Raw genomic sequence first — 22,814 nt, forward strand, 5'->3', positions numbered from 1 at the left:
CGTCTCTGGAGTCCCGGGCCCAGGGTTGCAGCCATGCAGCACAACCCACTGCAGGCGACAGGAATTTGGTCCCACAAAAGGCAGACGAAAGGCACGGGCAGGCGTACGCCAGCCTGCGCAGAAGGATGCTTTACCCCGAGAGGTCATCGGGGATGGCCCGGGAGGGTTAAGTCTGCGGGCTCATAGGGCTTAAGCACCTGATACCTTTAGCGCTTTTGGTAGCAGAGCACCACTCGCTGACTTTTCACTGAAAGGGTTGTCAAGCATTGGAACAGGCTGCCCAGGGCAGTGGTTGAGTCCCCATCCCTGGAGGTATTTAAAAGACGTTTGGATGAGGTGCTGAGGGACATGGTGTAGTGGTGGTCTTGGCAGTGTTAGGTTTACGGTTTGACTCGATGATCTTAAAGGTCTTTTCCAACCTATACGATTCTGGGATTCTGTGACACTTCCAACCCCGTGCACTGCTGCGGGGGCTGCCGTCCTGCCTCCCGCCGCCGGGCAGGAGCAGCAGCACCAGCAAGCAACCGGCCCCATCCCGGCTGTGTGGCCGGCTCCCGAGGGTGGCAGCTGGCGAAGCCACGGCCTGGGATCCCGCTCTGGGTGCCACGAAGGACAAGGCTCGTCCGCCATGTGTGCTGCCTCATCATCCCATCCTCCCAGGAGTGCTGCCAGCAGAAATCCCCGGGGCAGACGGTGTCCAAGCCCCAGGCGTCCGGCCCCTCGGACCCCAGGGTGCTTTGGCGCAGCTCCTCTTTGCAGCGTGGCAGGGACGGAGGGGGAAAGGCAGTCACCCAACGGCCTGAATTATTAAGGGCTTTACATACAATCAGCAAAGCCTCTTATACTAATTACCCCATTACTCGTCTGCCTCTTGCTTCTGGCACCGCTGACCCCTCGCACTTTCTTCGGTCCGGTGTGAGGGATGCTCCTGGCTGCTGCGCCCCGAAGCCCTTCGGGTGCTGTAGGGGTGAAGCTCAGACCCTACCGACGCGTTTTGGGGCGGTGGGGACCGCGCCCCCCCCCCGCCCCCCCGTGCCGAGGGGCTGGACCCCCCCGCTGGGCTGGGGCGGCCCGTGGGCGCGGCCGCCTCGCCCAGCCCTGCCCAGCGAGGGGGGCCCCGCGGGCGGCCCGGCCAGGCCGGCGGGCTCCGGGGCCGCACCGCCCCGTCCCGCCCCGGGGCCGCCCCCGCCGCCGCAGCGCCCTCGCCCCTCCCCGCGGCGCGGCGGCCGGGCGGGCTGCGCAGCCGCCGGGGCGGTGGAGGCGGCCGGCGCCCCGCAGCCGCCGCTGTAGCCGGGCCCCGCCGCCGCCGCCATGGCGCTGGTCACGCTGCAGCGCTCGCCGACCCCCAGCGCCGCCTCCTCGGCCAGCACCAGCGAGGTGAGCCGGGCCGGGCCGGGCCGGGCCCCGGAGGCAGAGCAGGCCCCGGCGGCGGAGGGACGGGGAGCGGGGCGGGGCGGGACGCGGCCCCTCAGCGCCTCGGCTGGGCCCCGCGCACCGGCCGCGGCCCCCACGGCCCGCAGAGCGCCACGGCCCCGCACGGCGCCCGGCCCCACGGCCCCTCACGGCCCACGGCCCCTCACGGCCCACGACCCCTCACAGGCCCTGGTCCCTCACAGGCCCTGGTCCCTCACAGGCCCTGGCCCCTCGCAGCTCCCTGGCCCCAGCTCAGCCCCTCACAGCCCGCCGGCAATCCCAGCCCCTTCCCCTCGCAGCCCCCCCGTGCTGCCCAGCCCTGCCAGCCCCGCTCTGCCTCAGCCCCCAGCCCTTTGATGCTGCCAGGCTGAATCAGGCCCGGGACCCTCCAGCCCTCTCCCCACTCTGGCTGTCCCGTCCTCACCCCCACGCAGCCCCGTTGCCTCCACAGCTGTCTCCCACTTCAGCCCTCGCCCGGCGGTAGCCTGGGCTAGCTAAACCCCGGGGCCGCAGTTCTCTGCCAGGTAAATGCCCGGGCAGCGTGCTGGGCCTGTCCTTGTGGAGCAGCTGTGCTTGGCTGGCCCCACGGCCCCATACGTTCTCCCTCCCTGACACCCCACAGCCGCCGCCACGTCCCGCCCCAGAGATGCTCTGCTGTACCCCCTGCATTACCCCTCTGTCCCTGCGCAGCCTGTGCTGCAATGGCACTGCCTTTCCCTGCACCCGCTGTAGCTTCTGCCCCGTGGGGAGCTCACGCTGGCCCTTCCACAAGGCAGCCACGGGCAGTTCGCTGCTGCCGGAGCAGCTCCTGTCCCGCTCCACCCCATACCTGTGCGACGTCCCTGTGCCACGCTGCCTGCTGCCACTCCTCGCTGCAGCGCAGCCTGCACCATGCCGCTGCCCTCTCCTCATCCTCGGCTCTGCTGCTCTAGAGCCATGTACATGCTGCTTAACCCGCTGCCCCCGTAAAGCTGTGCTCCGCACATCCCTGCCATGCTGGGACAGGCACCCTGTGTGTCGCAGCTCTGCTGCACTCCTCCTTCACTCTTGTACCCCAGAAATACCTTGTACCCCAGAAATACCTTCTCGTGCCTCTGCCCGGCCTTGGGCTTCTGTCTTCCCTCACCACAGCTCCTGCGAGCCATCCAAACACAGCTGCACCCTCCAATTTCTTTTTCTTCCTCCCTGTGCATCCCTTTTTTCCTCCTAACCCATGTCTTTTGTGACCCCCAAAGACAGGCCTGGTGTTTCCCTGCATATCCTCCCTGTGCATCCCTCCCACCCCCCCACCTCATTCCTTTGGTGCTCGCTGCCCTTGGCTTCGCTCTGTCCGCACTCCCGCCAGGTAAACAATCCTATTTGTCACCTGTCAGGTCCCTGTGACTCCCCCGATTAGCCGGTGGGAGGGGGACAGTGCTGCAAGGCTCAGAGGTTCTCCCTCGCCCAGAGGGGCCGCGGGGGTTCCCTGTGCACGGCCCTCGCTGGAGACGTGACTCATCCCTTCCTTTCGCCGGCTGTTTGGCCGTAGATCCATGTCGTGTGGTTTGGGCTCCTGAGGCTGCAGGGACCCGGTGTTTGGACCGCGCCGTGTTCATTGAGAAACTTGGAGACAGGACTTGTGCTTTTCCGAGGGTTTTTCAGAAGGAATTTTGTTGGGTTCTGGTTTAGACAGAGTCTTAAACGAGACCTAATCTACACAGATGTAGATGAGCTGTAACCCTGTCGCAGGCAGTGGAATTAGACTGGATTTAACTGGTGCAGGTGGGACAGGAGTCAAAGCAGTGTGCCTCTCACCTTGCCGTGCACGTCTGCGTTAGGCATTGCATTGTGTAGGAGCTCTGTGTTCACTATTATTTTTTCAGTGGGTTGACCGTATGAGTCTCCCTTTCTCTCTTAAAAATGTTGCCCCAAACTTGTCACCTGGTTTTCTCCGTGCCAGGGCACTTCTGCCACTGATGTTCATGGCTCAGGTGTACTTTGGTGGCTCCCAGAGGAAGACATCAGCTCCCGTTCTGTTTGAATGGTCCGTTCTGGCATGAAATACCATAAAACTACAAACCGTCCTTTTCCAAATTCAGTGTGTTGTTTTTACAAAGTTAAATTCAAAGAAAAATCCCATCAAAAAGTGCCAGCACGGTCCCTGATATTTTATGATCTTTCTTGCAAGGACAATCAGGGCTCTTCAAGGCTTTTAGCCTATGTGAATAATTATTAGGGGATTTTTTTAATGGAAAATGATGACTGTACGTCCTTGCTAATTGTGAGTATGCTGCTGCAGCCTCTCTTAATTCATGAGCCTGAAGGAATTTATAAAATGGATGCTGCCGCCTGCAAGAGGCTTGCTGCCGTGTTAACGTAGCATGCTGTAAATTCTTAGGAGGAGAGGGTAGTTCATACGCACTTGCAAACTTGCATGCACTTGTTAGCTCCGCTGCCATCTCCCTTCCACACCACCTCCTGCTCCGTGCCAGGTCCTTCAGCCTGGCCGCACTCTGCACAGTCCCTGGGCAGGGACGTGGATGTGGCTGGCGGAGGCCTGGCCCCGGCGCTGGTATCCGTGCCGTGGTGGGATCCACGGTGCTGGTGAGCAGCTGCAGGTCCACAGCATTGTGTATGGTAAAACCTGCCAGCTCGGAGGGATGCTCTGACCAAAACAAGGCAGAAGCTTCTGCCTTGTTTTGGTTTTACTGCAGATTTTTAATAGAAAATACAGGGAGGGTCGACTTTGAAAGCAAGTCAGCTTCTGCAAAAGATGAGCCTGGAGCAGATTCAGGGGCTGGCTCTGCTGGGGAGTCTCAGCTGACGACAGTCATGTCTCCAGTGTCACATTTGTTTAAAAAGAAGAAAAGTTTTTCTCCCCCTTGTTGCTACGTGACAGACCCAAACAAACAGGAGGGTGACCTTGCAAAGGCCAAAAACCGGCCAGACCTTCCCAGGGCTGGGGGGGATCTGCTGGTGGGGGGCACTGGGGCTCAGGGTGTTCCCGGGGCTCTGCCTGCTGCCCCAGCCAGGCTGGCTCTGTGCTGCCACTGCACAGTGTAAACAGCCTAAAAATAGCGATGGTATGTTTCTCGCCATCAGCTGCAGTCATTTTGGATGGGATTTGTGTATCTCTTTTCCTCCAAATGGCTATATTTCTAATATCCGGCCTGTGCAATTGCATTTGGGGTTTTTTTTCCTGGCATGACTCGGTTCTCGCAGATTGTAAACAGAGCAGCTCCTATGCACTCTGGCCTCCTGAGTCTTAACTTGGAGGGATGGGGAACAGCCCAGGTCTTAAACACACACAAAACTTCAGGCTTGAACATTTTACATGAAACTATTTGCTTATTTTTAAAAACCACCTGGAAACAAGTAACCCGTACAGTGGGCCTTATTTGATGTGGGTTTTAAGCAATGTTGTAGTAAATAACAAAATGTTCCTTGAGTGTTAGCACTGATGGAGCATGATTTCTTGTGTCCCTCCAGCTTCACTAGGCTCTGGTGTCTGGTGTGTTGCAAGTTTGAAGGTTTTCCTATTGTAGGGCAATCTGTAAGGTCCTTGCTTCGCTTCTTGGGTCCGAACCATCTCCCCAGTGTAGCCTTGTCCTCTGAGGGGATGCTCCTGGCCCTTCCTCTTCTGTCTACTTATGCAGGACCAAAGGAGGAGAATTATCTTTGAGCCTTTTTTTTTCGGTCAGCTCTGGATGCGATTAGCTGCAACTCTGTTTTTCTTTACTATGGAATTTTGTCTAGAAGCTAATAGAGAAGTTGAAGGAGGTGGCTGGAAAGCATGGCAATGTGAAAATGTTTCTTTCAGAAAGTAGGCTTAGGTCAGCTAGCATGCTTCTGTTTTAAGGAGAGTAAATAAAGTGTAGGGGCCAGTAATGTCATCTGAGCAGCCAGATTTGCTTCCAGAGGGACTTTCCACTAGTGTCCAGTGGAAAAGTGGCCGGTTTAATACATGGCTGCCATCAAAGAAGTGTGTTCGTCAGGAAGGCAGCAGATGTAGGACTACTTGATGCCTGGGAAACCAGGTGGGCATCGTCCTAACCTTGGGACATGTCTTCAGCCAGCATCCAGACGGAGGTGGCCTCGTTGGTGAGGCGGCAGCTCCGAGACAGCGGAGGGACCTCACCAGCGTGTGCGGTGGAGCTGCACATCAGTGCCAGGTTGGGGTTCAGGTGCTGGAGGCTGGGGCATTCCCATCTGGGCAGTTTTGGCTGCATCCACTGGAGGGCACTTGTGCTGTCGCTGCACACCCTGAATTACAGCATTAATTTGTGCCCAGCTCTTCGTTAGAAGCCTTTCACTTGGGACAGGTTCTGCCCTCACGTGTGTGCTCAGTGGGAGCGATGTGTGTGCACTCTTGGTGACGTCGAGGTTGGCGATCTTCAAACAGATCTGCGCTCTAGGACCAGCTTGCGGGATTAGGACCTAATAGCTTTAAAATCCCCGTGAGCCCCTTTGTCACCCGGCACCGGGTGCTGATGGCATATATGGCCAGGGAGTCTCATTTATCCCTGGCACCAGAAAGAAAAACCCTGCGGAAAGCAGCCACCCAAAATCTGTTATTGCAGGGATGGTTTTAAAAAGCGTGGGGATTTTTTTAAAGTTGTAATATGGAAATAACCAGCATGTAACTTTCTCTGTATCCTTCTTTTCTCCCCTCAGCTGGAGGTTGGCAGTGATGAAGAGCGTAAATTAAATGTGAGGTAAGCAGAGCTATTTGGCTCTAAACATCATTTCCACTGTTGTTAATTGTGTGTCATGTAGCTGCGTCCTGATCCCACACAGGACTCTGGCCTCGAGCGTGTTTGCTTGCCTGGAGGGGACTGCATGGTCTGCAGAGAGCTAAACACTGGGGATGCTCTCTCCCTTATCAGTTTAGTTTTGAGACGAGCGTTTAATGAACTGAAAGCATAAAAGAGGGTTTGTGGGTTTTTTCCTGGTGGGAAGAAACTGGAAGACTGCTCGTCAGCTCTGGCCACGGCACTTAACTGTTATCGCAGCATCTCTGTCTCTGCTGCTGCTCTCTGAGGTTGGGGCTCTGGGTCGGGAAGGGGGGTGCGCTCCTAGGGTGGGTAGGGGAGAGCTCTGCTCATTCCTGGGTATTAACTGTCGGGAATTTTACTCCTTTGACATTGGGGTTGTGTAGAGCCACTTTCTTCATGTGAGGGGGAGGAAAGGGCTGAGAGATCCTGCTGGAGAAGAGAAAGGCTTCTCTTGCTGACATTGTGCAGAGATCAGAAGTAGTAATGATAAAGCTAGTTTGGTGGGAACCTGGCCTAATGGGGCTCTGAGTAATTATGTGGATTGTTCACTCTAAACCCAGCTGTTGCAGACAGCTCTTACCCTCTAACCTGTAAACTGCAATCCGAGAGATAAAGTGTAAAAACACAACAGTGGTTGAGAAGGCTTGGTCTCTTCTTGTTACTACTTCCTACTTTAATTATCCTGGTTTCAGGTAAAAGCAAAGCCACTCATGCTGCTGCTTGGAGTTCCATCTTGTTGTTTCCATCCTATTTTATGCTTTGAGACCTACTGTTGCAGAGGTATAAAACTGAGACGCTGGTGGCAGTGGGTTTTCTGTCGCAGTCTGATGGACTGAGACTAGGACAAAGTGGAGTTGATTTGAAGTCTGTTTAACCTTGTGGTTTTGGGAGCAGCAAGGGGATGTTAGGGTATAGGCTATCTTTACTCTGCAAGTGAAGTCAGAGAGCAGAAAAGCAAAGTTGCTTTTCTTTACGGAGTAGGAAAGTGTCAGGCCTTGCCATTTATGTGTCCCGGGGTGATTTGTCGTGGCTGCAGCCCGTCTGGGAGGCCTGGCATTTGGTAGCTGTCCTGCTTGCATGCACGTGGGTCAGAAGTGTACGTTTGGTTGCTGTGTGGTCTCCTGTGTACAGGCCTTTAATGGCAGTCTGTAATGTCATTCGTTAGCTTATTTTCTGGAGAATGCATTTTGTATCAATTAAAGCAAAATGTAGGATTCCTGGTTCTGCTCCCAGCTTGGTTGTGGGCTTATTGTACAATTCAAGGCTCAAGCAGGAACCTGCTAAAGTCATGAATAGCAACACATCCTTAATTCTTGTGCTTTCTCCCATGTTATATTAAATAGTAACAGTTAACCAAGCAGTATGATAGCCTCTTCTTTTGTGTATATGGTTCTTGTGCTGAAAGAGGAAATACAGCTTTATCCTTCTTCATTACAAATGAACTCAGTGACAATGTACAGATAAATTGTTTGGAGATCATTGGTTTTGTGGCTACCTTTGGTCTGTCTGGCCTTTTTGCAAGCCAAGCATGTGCATCTGTCACTGACCAGAGCAATCGTGGGGGTAGATGTAGTGAGACTGAGTTTAAGGGCTGATACTTTTCTACTGGCTATTGAAAAATGCTGCAGCACTGACTTTAGATACCGAGATCCCAAGAGCTTCCTCTGTCCTTCAGTCTCTTGGGGCTGCTCTTCCATATACAGTTTTCAGGATGAGTAATTAAATCACTAGATAGACCTGGGGAATAGGATGGCTCTTGTGCAGAGCCTTTGCTATACTCGGGGAAACACCGCCAAGGACTGAAGAAAATGTGTGGCCCTAGTGTGGAAACAGCATAGATGATAAACGAAGCTCCTCTCGCGGGGAGGTGGGTAGATCCTGTCCCCTTCCTGCCGGCAGCTGCTCCGGATCAATTCGCCAAGACTTTAGCCGGTGCCCATGGGGTGGCAGAATTGTTCAACTTCATTGTGCTGCTTCTCCAACAGCTGAGTTCAGGTCTCCTCTGAAAAAAATGCAGGAATGGGCTATGATGATATTTGTGAATATTTAAATCCTGTTCTAGCCTTGGTGGAGACTTAGGTGACAGCTGTGCTTTGTCACATGTGCCCTGAATGCAGGGGTCGGCAGTCCAGGCCCTGACTTTGCAGACCTCAAAGATCCTCATGGTTAGAAAAAGGAAGGGTTGTTGGAAACAAGACCCCATCTTGCTGCCAGCTCAAACTGCATTACATCAATACAGGATGAATGTGCTGTTACACATTCATGACATAACGTACTCATCTGCTTGCTGAACAGATTATTTTCATTCATTCCAAAAAAATTGCAGGATTTTCATTCAAGACTGCATAGTTGGATCTGGTTATATGAGCTATCTGATTTTTTTCTTGGAGGAACAGGTCTGTATCATGGTTTTATAACCAGCCTCATGTCTTGCTGCTCTCTGGTCTAAGAGCAGCAGACCCTCCTTATGGTTTCTGTCATTCCAAAATGCTTTTCTTTCTGTTTTCTCCCTGAAACAACATCTACCCTAAAATCGACCGAGGGGATGTGTTCTAGGTTCAGCTTTTCTTTCAAGATATTGTTGCTATCTGCATTTTCTTAGACATTAATGTGCTTTAAAGTCTTCCTTTTCTTTCGCTTTCCAAAGATTTTGCAGAAGCCTTGATAAGGTAACATCCACACTGTTTCCAGCAGACAGCCAGGAGTCCATTTTGCTCCCCAGTGAGTAAAGATTCATAGCAGAAGAAAATATAAGAGCACAGACTCAGATCTAACTCAGACTCAGATCTTGTTCCAAGTAACAAGCGATAGGACAAGAGGAAATGGCCTCAAGTTGCGCCAAGGGAGGTTTAGATTGGATATTAGGAAAAATTTCTTCACCGAGAGGGTTGTCAAGCACTGGAACAGGCAGCCCAGGGAAGTGGTTGAGTCACCATCCCTGGAGGTATTTGAAAGATTTGAAAGCCGTGTAGATGTGGTGCTTAGGGACATGGTTTAGCGGTGGACTTGGCAGTGCTACATTAACGGTTGGACTTGATGATCTTAAAGGTCTTTTCCAACCTAAACAATTCTATGATTCTATGATTCTAACAGCCCAGTTGGGCTCGGTGCAGCTGGTGCAGACAAAAGCTTGCATGTCTGAGTCTCTGTTATCTGTGTCTGCTGAAATCTTCCTTCCTGAATGCTAATCAGCTATGGGATGCTGTGGCTTGATCTGTTTTTTTCCCTAATGATGCAGCGCACCCACAGAACCTTCAGACATCTCACCCGAATCTTAATAAAACTGCTGGCACCGTTATGTCAAGTCCATGGGAGTATGCATTAGCTTAGAGTTAAGCACAACCTTAAGTTTTACAAGATCAGGGTCCACAGAGTTCAAGGCGAGCCTTGTGTGCACAGTGCCTGCCACCTTATCGCAGAGCCATGTCATGCTCTTCTAGCTCAGAGCAACCTCAGAGAAGATGATATCAAGTGCGGGGGAGACTGAGAGCAGACCTGGGCTCTTTTCAAGCAGACTGCTCTGGGAGAATCTGTGTGGAATCTGGGAGAATATGTGCAATTTTTCCTACACTGCTTTTTGGTGCAACCCGATTGACTTTCATCGCTCACCGTTGGTTGGCTCTCTAGTACCAAATCAAAGGAGATGTTTTACAAAGCCAGTCGTGTTGTGAGTGTTGGCTATTTCTCAGATGCGGTTGGCAAATGCAGCAAGATAATCACTGGTTTTAATTACAAACACAAGTAAGTTGGTTTTTTTTTTTAGCCAGTCATTCTGTAATCTTTGCCATTATTGGCTTTCCAATTGCAATCTGAATGCGGTCAGAAACAGGGCCGGGTGAGTGTTTTTGGGCACCTTCTGCAGGGAGATGGAGTTTGAACTGCTGCAGAAGGGCCTGGGAGTTAGTTGTCTCCAGCCTCTGATCAAGCCTGAAGATTGTTATGGAAAGAACTGTTCTTGTTTGGCACAACTAAACCCAGTTTTAAGAGCTGGCAAAAGCAGCTGTGGGAGGTAAAGGTTTTCAGGATTGGGCTTGTATACATTTGGAGAGTCTTTTACGGCATACACTGCTCTGCTGCCTCTACGTGCTGCGTGGCCACAGCCGAGTGTGAAGCGGAGACCCTGCGTTGAGAGCGCTGCCTGGAGCATCCAGTGTCCTGCTGAACAGAGAAGTGGTAGAGGAAGAAGAGGAGACTGGGGGTCTTCCTCTCTTTGCTGATGCCGTCCTGTGTACCTCACCAAGTTACTTAATGTTCCTGAGCCCCTTTCTCCCATCTGCAGCCTGGCAGATGACTATTAGCTCATCTTCTGAAACAGAGTAAAGTGTTAGGTCTGTTTGGTTTTATTCAGCATTAAAACCTTTCAGCTGTAAGAGTCATACGGCTTTTGAGCTCTGAGGAACCTACGGCTGTTTGTGATGGGTAGAAGGCACCACGTCCCCCTTGCTTTCCACCTCACTTACTCGCCTGTGTGTTTTACACAATTACCTGGTCGGGAACGAACATGCTCTGCCACACTGGTTTGATAACCAGCTCTACAGTTCCTTTAGTTACTGCTTTTTTGTTGTGGTTTAATGAAGTAAAGTAATTTTCTGTTTTGAAGGTAGTGAAGTTACACTGGGCATTGGTTTGACTTGGTTTCGTGTTCACTGCAGGGATTAGGTGGAGCCCTCAGATTAATGAAAACTCCCCTTGCAGCTTGGTGATCAACAGGAGGAGTAATTGCTGCAGACAAACTCTTTACAGAGCATCATCTTAGCTGGCGCATGCCAGAGGACTCATTATAAGGAGGCTCTTTGGTTAAAATCGCTGTAATAAACCAGATTCCTTGCTGGTGCTACGGCTGGCCTCTTCAGTATGGAAACTCAAAGAGCGAATGCAACTCCAGCCCACTGTTTAGGCTCTTCTCCGTGCAGCCATGTTTGCTCTGCGCAACTCTCCTTCTCTGCTGCACTGAGTCCCCGCCACAGCTGCGGATGTTTATACGTTATACTTTATTGTGTATTATATTTCAATGCACCAAAAATTATTTATTAACACCTTGATCTTTAACTTTTTTAGGAATTTATGAGCATGTTTTGCTGGAGGCAGCATTGAGTGAATGGCTTGTATGCGCAGCTTTGAGTGGCTGTGTTTATGATACTGGGAAGGTGCCCGGGGCTGGGGGTACGCCGGGACAGCTCTCTTGACGATTTATTTGTGGGGACAGCGGCTCATTACATACTTGACAAGTCCTGCTCGCTGCAGTATTTATTGTCTCCCAGTCATTCGGTGGGAGATCTTGGGGCAGAAGTTGCTGACTTTATTAACTGTTCAAAACAGGACGCTGAATCACATCCTGGCAAGGCTGCAGCATCCTGCCTTAGCGTGCTCCATACAATGGGGAGGCAAATTCACAGGCTCGTGACCCTCAGTAACTTTCTGGCCCGTAGGTGTGGCCATGGAAGCCGAGGGAGATATAATTAGGCCTTTACATTTTGTGGTGGGTTGTGTGGGGACTTTCAAAGACCGTGGAGCCAAGGAAGCATGCACTTATTTGACACTTATTTAAGATCTGGCCTTTCCAGGAAACTGTTGCTGACTTGAAGTTGAGCAATGCAAGGAGTTTACTTGGATGTACGTAGAGTAACAGCAGGAGACCTGCCAGTTTGAAGATGTGGTGATCAGACCCTTTTCAGAACTGTATATAAATCTTTTTTTTTTCTTTTTTTTCCATGAAACCTCAGCAATTTGGCAAAAAACAAAACAAGTGGCCCTGTTATCAAAGGTACTGGCTTTGCACTGAACATTTTTTTTCTGTAAAAGGCCAGTGTGGTTACTGTTTATTTAGGTGTTAGAGCTGGGTCAGAAAAATATTTTGGTTCTAAATGCCTCTTGATTTTAAATACCTTAATCTTTGATAGTCGCTTGCCAAGATCTGCGAGTCAGGGATTTCTCATACAAATCAGAGCTGTGGTCTGCCTGACAAGTGCTCTTAAGATGTTTTTGGAGAATGTGAAATGGACAGAACACCTTAATAGGCATGGCTTTACTTTTAATGGAGAGAGTGTTGAGATTTTTGTTTCCCAAACATTCTTGTATCCCTCTGCAGCATTTGAATCCCTGATGCAGAATCACTTTACTGTTACACAAAAAAATTAGAAAGCAAAATAAACCAAAAATAAGCCCAACCTCAAATGGATTAGGATGCAAACTTCATCTGTTAGTTGTTTAGGTTTATCTAGGATCAGAAGTACTCTTCCCTGCAGAGCTTGCCTTCCCTCTCTGAAAGTTTTAGAGCTGCAGTCCAGGCAGAAGTCAACAGCGTTGAGTTTGTGCAGCTCAGACGGATCTGCATCAGCTCTCTGTAACGTAAGGTATGAACGTCCATAACCAGGGTGTGAACCAGCAGTGGTTAATGGCTTTGCTGGAGCTGCTTGTGTGCATGGACATCTTCCCCTTGCAACCAGTGCAAAGGTTTATCTTTTGCCACAAGAGAGGTGCGTTTCCGTGCCTCCTTCCTGGGGCAGGAGCAGGAACACAAACCGTGCCTGCGGAGCAGCTGGTGTGCTGTGTGTTCGTACCCACCTCAGCTGGTCCTCGCCATTGGTATGTCAAGGTATCGCCCATGGCACCAAACTCTCCCCAAAGTCCCAGTACTGACGTAACATTTGTTGTAGGACCTGGAGTCTGTGCCTGACGCTCATCTCACTAGCACAGAGACCCTGTGCAGAGGGACTCGCCAAACTGACAAACCTGCCAAAACCACACCAGCTCACCTATGTTTCTTGAAGAAATCTTTGCTGCAAGGATCACTAGTGAAAGCAGCTGCTGGGGGATCTGTGGCGGTGTGCTGCTGACCGCTGGGCAGAAAACCTCTGGGGCTTAGCATCGGGGGCCAAGGCATCCAGAAATGCAGGGAACGGGACAAAATGTCCCTTTCAGATTTTCTGGAGAGCTGCCAGGTTGCTTGTTTGCCCTGTCTGCCATCCAAATGGTCACGTCCAACACTTGTGTCCCTGCGGAGACCACTGCCTGTGGGGCTGCTCGCAGTGTGCCTGCGTGTGGGCATCTCCCTCCCAGCCCTGTAAAACTTCTTGGACTGCAGATGTCTGCTTCCCTCTGCAACACCAATTCTGCTTGTAAAAGATGGGTTTGGAGTAGAGGGGAAAAAGAAGGATGATCCTGAGGTTTTTACCAACAGTTTTCCATCTCGAGGTAGCTTTGCCCCTGGCTGGCAGTCTCCTAATTTCTGGGGTGCACGTCCTCCCTTTGGGGTGCTGGCTGCGTACCCTTGGGGGAGCTGGGAATGCAGGCTGTGGTCTAGCTAAACACTAGAGCGGGTGTGGGGGCTGAGCTAGAACTTTTCTCACTCTGCTTTTACCCCACATGATCCGCCTAGATTTATTTTATTTTATTTTTACGCATTACTAATGTGTCAAGTACTCCCTGGTCTCTGCTGCCTTTTTTGGAGTCATTCTGAAACCCAGCAGCTAAGCTATTTTTTGGGTTGCTGTGCCACTGCTGCCTGTAGGGTTCTCAGTCGTGCTTCCTATGCTTTTTGTGTCCTGGCTGACCTTCGTGCACGCCACTTGGAAGCTGCTTTCTTAATCCTTGAAACTATTATTCACCTTCCTTTTCTTTTCCAGTGGCGCCATTGGAGTCTTTCCACTGGTTTCTCTGGCCTGTCTCCGGGAGACACCGCTGAGTGGGTGAAGTGGGGTGGCTTAATAAAATAGTTTAAAGGATTAAAACAATGAGTTGACGGGAGGAATGCAGGAGGATCGGCCGATGTGCCGACAGCTCGGCTGGGGAGGAGGACGGGAGCAGGATCGTCTCCTGCCTGGGAATGCAGACAGGAGGCTCTGTCTTTGATGTGCCCTCCTCGGCAGGAGCCTGGGGGCCGGCATCGTCCCACCTCTCCTTTAGCTTGGACCACAGCTCCGAGACACCTCCCCAGCACTCCCGGGCTTGGCTTGTGGTCTGTCCTCCTCCCTACCTGCGGATATGAAACAGCTATGGCAATAACATGGCAACAACAACATCCAAAAAAGTGGCATGTAGGAAAACAGGGTGTCTTTTGGGTCTTTTAGGACGGGGAAGAAGGGAGCCAGTGTTTTGGGAATAGCTGGCTTCCCTCAGACCACCAGGATGCTGCGTGGCAGAGGGTACACTAGGCTGGAAAACGGCGTTGTTGCTAATGCTGGGACCTCTGCATATGCCTCTTGTGCTTCCTTGTGCCAGCTGCCACCTTCCCTAGCCTTGCCCTTGAGTCCATGGGTTTAGGCAAGCGTGAGCTGCTCCGTGTAGCTGTATGGAGAAGCATTGCTCAGCCCTCACCGCAGCATGGGCGGTCCTGGGGCTGCCACAGGGGGCTGGAGTCAGTCCTCAGGCACACGCTGGGGACACGGATGCTGGGCATCTCTGTAGGGTCAATACTCCTCTCCTAAGAGTGAGAGAAAGGTTTCTTTATAGCAGCTGAATGAGCAGTCATGCAGGCTGAGGTTCAGAGAGGATCTGGCCCCAGCCTCCTGAGACAGTGGCTATCACAAAAATGACATCATGTTTTGGTGGGAATCTCAGAAATGCTCGTTGCGATTCAAACTGTTAGTTCCAAGCACATTGCATAGCTGGGTGATGCTGTGATCAGCCTCGTGCCTTTCTGAACTCTGCGATTAATGGGATGAGCAAAAAGGATTTCTTTTTCCTTTTGAAACAATCTCTTATTTTATTTGGCTTTTCACCATGCAAGTACTTAGGCATTCCTAGAATTTTCTCTTTCCTGGCTGTTTAGGAGCTGTTCTGCTAACTTATTTTGTTGTAAGTCTGCTGGAACGGGGAGCAATCCTGCTAATTTGTTCACTTCCCTCTTCCTGCGCTTTCTCTTGGACAGTTTATCTGAGCTGCTCCTGCATACCCCGGGTCGTGCTCTGCCCTCGGAGCTGCGTGCCGCCCCAGCATGGGGTACGCTCGGCTGACCCGGTTCGGCTCTGTGCGGAGCTGGGGCGATCGCTGCCCAAGCCTGATGCATCGCTCACCCGGTGCACAGGAGCGGCTGGAGGCACATCATCAGCAGTCTATTTATGTTAGGAAATTAGCTTTTGTGGGCTTCATGATTGATTTCATTTTTTTCTTTTTCCTCTTTGTGCTCGAGGAGCGTTTGTATCTGGCGCTGTGAATGGCCTGCAGTGTCTCAAACCCTTCTTAGCATTCTTGCGCTGTGGATGTGGCCCACGCCTTTCAGCTGAACAATACATGCTCAGACTCCCCTTTTGTTGCCGCACTGCTAAAAACACGAGAACGAGGCCTGCCAGGTCTTCTTGCCTGCCTTACCATCTCGCTTTCCTTTGAAACAGATGGGGAGATGTTTGCCCCTGCGGGGAGGCATTACAAGACCCCCCCTCAGTGGGGGCTGCTGCCTGGCCCCCTTGCAGGCGACTTTTTTCTGTTGCATGATGGTGCCCTGGCTGTGTCTGAGGAAGGGGAGATGTTCTCCGTGCGTCTGAAGGAATGTCAGACCTTGCTGTGGTTCGCAGCTTTTGTTTCGGGTTTCTTCTTGGGGTGACTTGTCTTCAGCTCAGGAAGTCTGAGCGCGATGACTTTTTGTAGCCCATCAAAGCCACACCCAAACATAGCCATAAAGAGCTTTCCTGCCTCGCTTTTTTTTTGTAATAAAATAGTATTTCAGGAGACTAGTATTAGTTTTTTTGTAATAAAATAGTATTTCCAAAAGTTGCCCTGAAGGTAGCTGCGTCGCGGAGATTTCAGCAGAGGTAGAGCACTGCAATCCAAGTGATGCTGGCAGCTCTCGCCGACTTTAGCAGGTGTATTGGGCACCTGCAGTTCTGATCACAGGTCAGTTTATCAGCGTATCATAAAGTCTACACATGCATGCAGTCACACTTTGTTTTAAAACAGCATTGCACGTGTTGAAACTGGGTCTTTCCTGGTCCCGCTGCATGGGGAATGCTCTGCTCATCCCTTTGCACGGCAGCCCACTCTGTGTTAAGCAGGGATGGTCGTGACAGTGCTCTCAGCTATATTGTAGAGGTGATTCCTTTGTTTCATTTAATCTTTCTGTGTCACTGGACTCTGTGTGACTGGTGTGCGACACAGCAAAGGCCACTTGGAAACACGCGATGTACTTCTTTTAAAAGCATGAGAAATGACCTCCTGCTGCTCTTAAAGGCTCTCGTTTCTGTTTCTCAGGTTTTACAGTAGCATGTGAGCAAGTAGCTTTGAAGTTTGTTTTTCGCTGGTGCTGTTTTGTGTCCCTCAGACCCGTTCTGAAGGCCCCTGCCTTGGTCAGGAAGTGTTACCTGATGTGCCTCCTATCAAGCCAAAGCAAGCAGTCAGTGTGCTTTAATTGTTGGCTTGGCTTGGGAAGCAGGGGCCGTGCAGCTGCCGCCTTGTCTTCCTGCTATTTCTCTCCCCGCATCTTCCTTTCTATTTGATGTGCTCGTTTCCAGTTTAGTTTACGTTGCTATTTCGGTATGACTGCCTGATGGCTCTCTGGCTCGCTGCAGCGGTGCTCTGTCTTAAAATCCACCCTCTGGCACGTCGAGGGCCTGGCCAGGCTGCGGGAGCATCCGAGGGGACTGGCTCGGTCCCCCAGCTCAGAGAGGTGCACCGGGGAGGCCCCTCTCCAGGGCTGCATTTCGTGTTCTTGCTTAATTGCCTTGAGATGGCGGGGCTTTTTCCAGACTGAGCAGAAAACAGGGGGGAAGAAAAGGGGAAAAAAATATCAGTTCTCTTCCTCCTTTTCAAAAGGGCTGTGGAAAAGGGAAGTGTGTTTAATTTTGTGGAGCTTGGGAGGCCTGTTTTTTCCTCACCTTATCAGTTTGGAAACATTTTGAGCAGAAGATGCCATAAAACCTAAGGAACAAGGAGGCACTGCCATGTTCATGCCTTTGTAAAATTGCGACCAATTTTGAGAGGAGCAAATATTGACTTTTTGTTTAGGTTTGGTTTTTTTTGTCTAAAACAGCTCTCGTTGCAGGAGGGCAGCTCCTCTGGGCACAGGGAGAGGCCTGCATGCAGTGGGTAGGAAGGGCAGGACAAGCGAGCCTGCTGCTAACCATGGCATTGATGGATGCTGGGGTGAGGGGGTGTTCCTGCTCCAACGCTGCTGTCTGGGCAGGCTGCTGTCAGATGAGCCCAGAGGCCATCACTGTCCCCCAAGTGCTCTGGCTCAGCCCCGATGGATAGATGACCTTCTCTGCCCCTGCACCACGCATACGTTTTGTTCCATTAATGAGGGGGAAATTAAGAAACTTAATTTGACAGAGATTTAGTGCCTGGAGAGCATGATAGTGTGGCCCTGTGCCTGGGCAAGGCTTTATTGCAGAGCTTTTCTGGAACATGGAGCTCTGCACCTGAGCTGCACAAGCAGACGACAGGTCAACAGCATGGGAGTTGCTCAAGATAAAAGGTTAAAGAGAAACAGAGAAAGCTTCAGGTGGGAGCAGATATCTTGAAAGGACATCTGGAATATTGTCTCTTTGGGAGATGAGGATTTAACTTAAATGTAACGGCCGGGCAGAGGTGAGCTCTGGATGTTAGCTGAAGCAAGCTTTGACCCATCAGGTGCACACGCTTTGGTTCTCTGATGGTGCTGGGCTGCTCCTGAGGACAGCCCGTGCCTGGGTGTGCGAGGAGCAGCTCCCCTCTCTGCTCCCTGAGCTCCCGGCCCTTGGACCTGCCTCTGGCTGGAGTGCGAGGCTCCCCGAGGAAATCGCAACGCTGTCCGTATCCCCGAGGAAAACGCAACGCAAAGCCAGGCAGAGTGGAAGCCTCCTCGTGTTCGCTACGTGAACTCAGCACTAAAATATGCCCTAAGAGTAGAGCTGTAAGCAAGCGGATCTGAACAGCACTTGCACTAAATGGGCTTCTCGGTTGTGATCGGCAGCAAAGATAACAAGTTCATTATGGCTCCAGAAATACCGAAGGTTGTTGCAGGTGTGGTGATAAGCCAGGCTCCTCGGGCATCCCGTGCGCCACGTGATCCTGCGGCAGTTCTGGGAGCAGCGGGGATACCCAGCCAGACACAAACTCTGATGTTTCTGGGTTCCGCCTCTCTTAGCTAGATACTATTTTTTAATTCTTAGACTAGCAAGAGACTGCTGAATCAACCTCAGGCTTGGCTGTGTCTTCCTAGGGAAAGTGGTTTTCTCTCTACTAACTTCTGTGTATGGATATTTATTTTGAGATGAGCTATGTAGCTATAAGATATATTAATAGAGTGTTTTCTTGTATCCTGCAAGATAATTATGTCTTATGTGAGATTTCCCGTTAAAACAGGGAACTCGAATACCCAAGGCATACAAGGTTTCTTCCTGGGACACACCACAGCCTGAGCCACAATGGCAAAGCAAGCTGCTTAGGGAGAATTGTTCTGCAACTGGCAGCTGGCTTCCAGCTCGCTCTGTCTGTCCAGTAACACGAGCAGCTCTGTCTCTTGTTACGAAACCCAGTATTTTTAACGAATTGCTTATTGGCATTTGTGGACCCGGGGGGCGGCATTTTGTAACGATTAAAAGGCACTGCCTATTGTGTTCTTAAGCAACTTGAAATGTAATTGATGTGTGTTGCAGCCACGCTCTTCTGGAGCTTTCCCAAAGGGGAAGAAATATTTCCTTTTCAAGTTAGGCAGCACGGAGCCAACGGATGGAGCAAGGGACAGTGAAGCAGGAGACGCTGGAGCCCACTCTCAGCAGTGCTGTGGCCGTTAAGCACCCTCTCCTTGCCAGCCCCTGGGTGCCATCCCTCTGGGTGCAGAAGGGCTCCTGCTTTACGGACAGCAAAACACCATAGCTGTCTGTACCCTCCCACTGACACCCTGAGCATTTCCCAGATGCTTGTAAGCATAGGTTTTTACCCCCCTCAGGGGGTTAATGCCATTAGTTTGGTAAGCTGAGGTTACGGGCTGGAAAGGGGACTGGTCTGCAGCGGTACTGGAGCACTAGGGAGCACTGGGGTCCCGGGGCTGTGACAAAACCCGTGGGCTCTGCGTTTATTTGAGAGCCTGAAGCGACTCCTGTAAAGTAGCTGTGCTGGTCAGGATTCCTGGAAGGGCATCCAAGGAATGGGTGGTTTCTGTTGCGCATGCCAGTCGGGACGGGTAAAAATTGGACGGAAAGCTGCTTCTCCCCCTGGTTAGGCTCGTGGTACTGGTGAGACACGAGCATGTGGTTATGGCTTATGCCTAGAGAAGGAATTAGTCAGGGGTCTGTAAGAAACAAGTCTTCAATTTGATTATAGCCAGCCACTAGCAAATAAATACCAAGCCACCTGAAAGACTTTCTTGTTCAGTAGTAGCTCGGTAACTTGTGAGTCACTCTGAAAATGAAACTGTGGTAGCTGTACAGTAAGTGAAGAAGCATTTTAATTTGACAGCAAATGCCTTTGTAATATACATATGACAGTGGTGGCATGCAGTGTTCTAACTGTAAAGAAATGAACTGGCGTTAGTCGATATGATGCTTTTTATCTAGCCCTGTCCCAGGGAATACGGACTTTCTACAGCGACGGGCTGCTTTCCTTTGCGGTGGCTGATAGGCGCTGCGTTGCCTTCAGAGCATGCAGGGGGAAGCAAACAAACAAACAAGTCTGGAGGAGGGAAATGATTAGACGAGCCTCAGCTGGTTTTTTCCCCTCTTGAATGGCCCTCTTTCATCAGGATATGTTAGGACAAGTGCTTTTTCAAGCCAGGATATCAGTGGAAGACACAGTGTTCTGTAAAAGTCATCCAGTTCCTGGGTAGCATCAACAGACGCGATTTCTCTGCTCCGCACAGAATATACGGTCAACCTTTTCTTTTTCTTCTTTTCTTTTTTTTTATGGGTTTAGAAGCAAAAGGATGTGAGTTTTACAGCTAGTTATGAATCTTTTCGAATTTACTGACTTCTGTCTGACTCTTGGGCCAGCACAATGCTTCTGCTGTTCAAAGAAAACCAGTCCAAATTAGTATGTATAAGCCACTCATTTTTATGCTGCTAACAAATGCTGCTTACTAGGGCATTTATCACTGCTGCCGAGGGTCAAAAGTTGGGGATGTTCTTCAATGATAGGATTTTTCTGTTCTTTAGGAGATTTTTTTAAAAGGCTGGAGTTCTAGTTGTTTACTGGAACTGCAGGATTTAAAAGGGTTTTTTTTAAACTGGGTTGGAATATCGTGCCTTGCCTTTTTCTCACTTTTATTTCGTTAGCTGTCTTTTAGAGCAGTTGTATGAAGTGACTGAGAGCAAAGAGTGTTCCTAGAGCGGAGATAAGGGACGGTGTTGGGTAATGTTGCTGTTTCACTATGGTGTAAATTATGAGCTTTTGCAAAGAGGCGCTTGGATGTGTTACCTCTGTTCAGCACCGTGCTGGTCGTATGGAAATGGGAGCTTATGTGGAGACTGGGGAGCGCGGGTAGTGCTGGGGAGGTACGGCCAGTCTGAGTCATGGCAAGCTGCGCTTTGTAACGTTGGTGTGCAGTTTAGGAAACAAACATTTAAATTAAAAAAGAAATCTTGCTCTCAACAGGTTCTTTGGCTTTGCTTTCCGGTTCATTTCCATGCAGATGAATACACGGTGACAAAAATTTTGCTATGTGGGTTGTCCTTTTCCTGCAGTCGCTTTCTGCTCCTACAGCACAGCTTTCTCATTTGCCTGCAACTGGGAATATTCTGCTTTATTGTAAAAGATTTCCTGACTGCAAGAGAGGAGAACATCAGGCGAGATGAACTGTCAGAGCAGGAGTTACCGATGCCTTTGGGAAGGAGCTCTGTCTCTTCCAAGGTTTTTCCTGCTGTAGAAATCCCAGTCAGTACTTTATTAGGGATAAAAGAATATCCTTTGGGATATTTTTTCACTTTCCCAAAGAAATATTTCCCAAAATTCTTGGGACAGGAATATTGTGAATTATCTGCTTGTGCGTTATCTAACCATTCCCTTCCTCTTGCTGAAAAAACGAGATGACTGTGCGTGAAGCTGGTATCTAGCTGAATATCCTATACATTGTGTTGGTGTCACTGCTTTTGTGTAACTTCTGACGTTTTTTAACGCTTTCCTGTGAGATCTGGTGTGCAAAGGAAACAAGACTCTTCCTGGCTCACTTATGGAATGAACCAAATTCCCGTTTGCAGAAATTCTTGCCATTAGCTTGTGTGCCAGGCAGAGCAGAGCTGGTGTTTCGGATCGCAAGCGAACTCTGCGCAGCTCCTGTTCAGACACAACTTGCTAGCGAAGTGAGTGGTGAGTGCTAGAATACTGTGGGAGTGTAAATGGAGAAAAGCTTGTTTTAATTAGAGTGCAGTTGTCCCGCTGGCATGTTATTGATCTGACATATGACTTGTGGAGCCTGGAACTTAGGGGAAAATTTTAGTTCACTTTTTAAAAGCAGCTGAAATCTCAAATTTAAACCTGATCCAGATTTTTCTGGGAATTTTGCACCTTGAAGATTCAGTTGAAAAATGAGGAAGCTTTGCCTGGGAACCTTGGCTGTGTTCTCAGAGAAGGGAAAAGCTGAACTTGCAGCAAAAGCTGAAAAGACATGAAATTCATGTCTGTCTTCACAAAAACACTAAGGTAGAATGGAGCATTAGTGCTCACTTCTGCCCAAAGGCAAAGACCCCAGATAAAGTACAGAATAGACGAGTGCTGGGAGTAGTAACCCCTGTGGGATCATTTTCTGTAGCATAAGTAACTCCCATGTAGCACAATCTCATAATGGAGCATTTATATTTGGTAGATAGCAGACAGTAATTAATGATGATCTATGTTTGGAAGTGTAGGGCGGCAGAAAATTGGGCTTTGTAACAAGGAATGTCTCTTGTGATGTTTTGAGCGGTGTAGGAAATGCAGTGTAAGCAGTTACTGTGGCAACTAAAAGGTAGCTTAGTAGATGTTGATTTTCAGCCTTGTGGGAAATGCTAACTTTACCACTTATGTCCAAGTGTATTTCTAAAATGCTCGCGAGTGCATTATGGTACTATGTAATTAGGCTTTTGCTGGTGCTTACTGCAACTACTGATTTTGTTCAGCCTTCTCTTTAGTTATGTTCTGGGGCCTGTGTGTCATTTGACTCTGTGGAAATATCATTATGTATTTGCGCATACAGCGACCTGCCTTCTTATCAGTAGTATTTTCCAGGACAGCTGTATCTAGCCAGCCCAAAGCAAAATCTTTGCTATTGTGTTGGTTGTTTTTTCCCCTGAGGTTTTAGTGCAGTTTCCTTTCTCTTGTGATGTGCAGGTTTCATCTGCCCTCCCTTCCTCTTTAAATCTACAGACAATTTATGGTTGCATGTTCTTGTTTTTGCATTCCAAAGAAATCTCAAGAACTGAAATTAGTAGGAACTGATTGACTCGGAACCTGATCTTCAGTCATTTTACAGGTCTAAGCCTGTAAAAAGTATTACCCTCTGCTGTTTTTAAGTTGCAGAATTTGATAATCAAATGATAAAGTCATTTACAGCCCATGACAGCTCAGGCAAGTATCTTCTGCAATGGCCAAGTAATAAAATGTTGGTGGAAAACGACACATGAATAATCCATGAATAATCCTGGAGCCATGCCGTGCAAGTCGCAGGATCAAACTTTGGGAACAGTTTCTCATGGCAAAATCCTACTATGTTTTAGTGAGGGGAAGCCCTTCCTTCCCGAGGCGTACAGACCTGAGCATGCATTT

The 22,814-nt window shown here is 50.0% G+C and overlaps 1 protein-coding gene across 3 annotated transcripts in view; it reads left to right on the forward strand.

Moving 5' to 3' along the window:
- Positions 1–1,224: 1,224 nt before the first annotated feature.
- The window catches only part of SSH1 (slingshot protein phosphatase 1), a 41,924-nt gene continuing 20,334 nt past the window's right edge, over positions 1,225–22,814 (forward strand). Inside the window, exons 1-2 of one of the 3 annotated variants that reach the window (XM_072879875.1) lie at positions 1,225–1,377; positions 6,067–6,107. In XM_072879875.1, coding sequence (XP_072735976.1) covers positions 1,312–1,377; positions 6,067–6,107 — 107 coding nt within the window. In that variant the 5' untranslated portion in view covers positions 1,225–1,311. Of the gene's footprint in view, positions 1,378–1,861; positions 1,938–6,066; positions 6,108–19,994; positions 20,109–22,814 lie in introns of those variants that run through there. The other 2 variants (XM_072879877.1, XM_072879876.1) reach the window with 2 other exon arrangements.

This window comes from Ciconia boyciana, chromosome 15 (assembly GCF_034638445.1).
Source record: "Ciconia boyciana chromosome 15, ASM3463844v1, whole genome shotgun sequence".
Taxonomy (NCBI): domain Eukaryota; kingdom Metazoa; phylum Chordata; class Aves; order Ciconiiformes; family Ciconiidae; genus Ciconia; species Ciconia boyciana.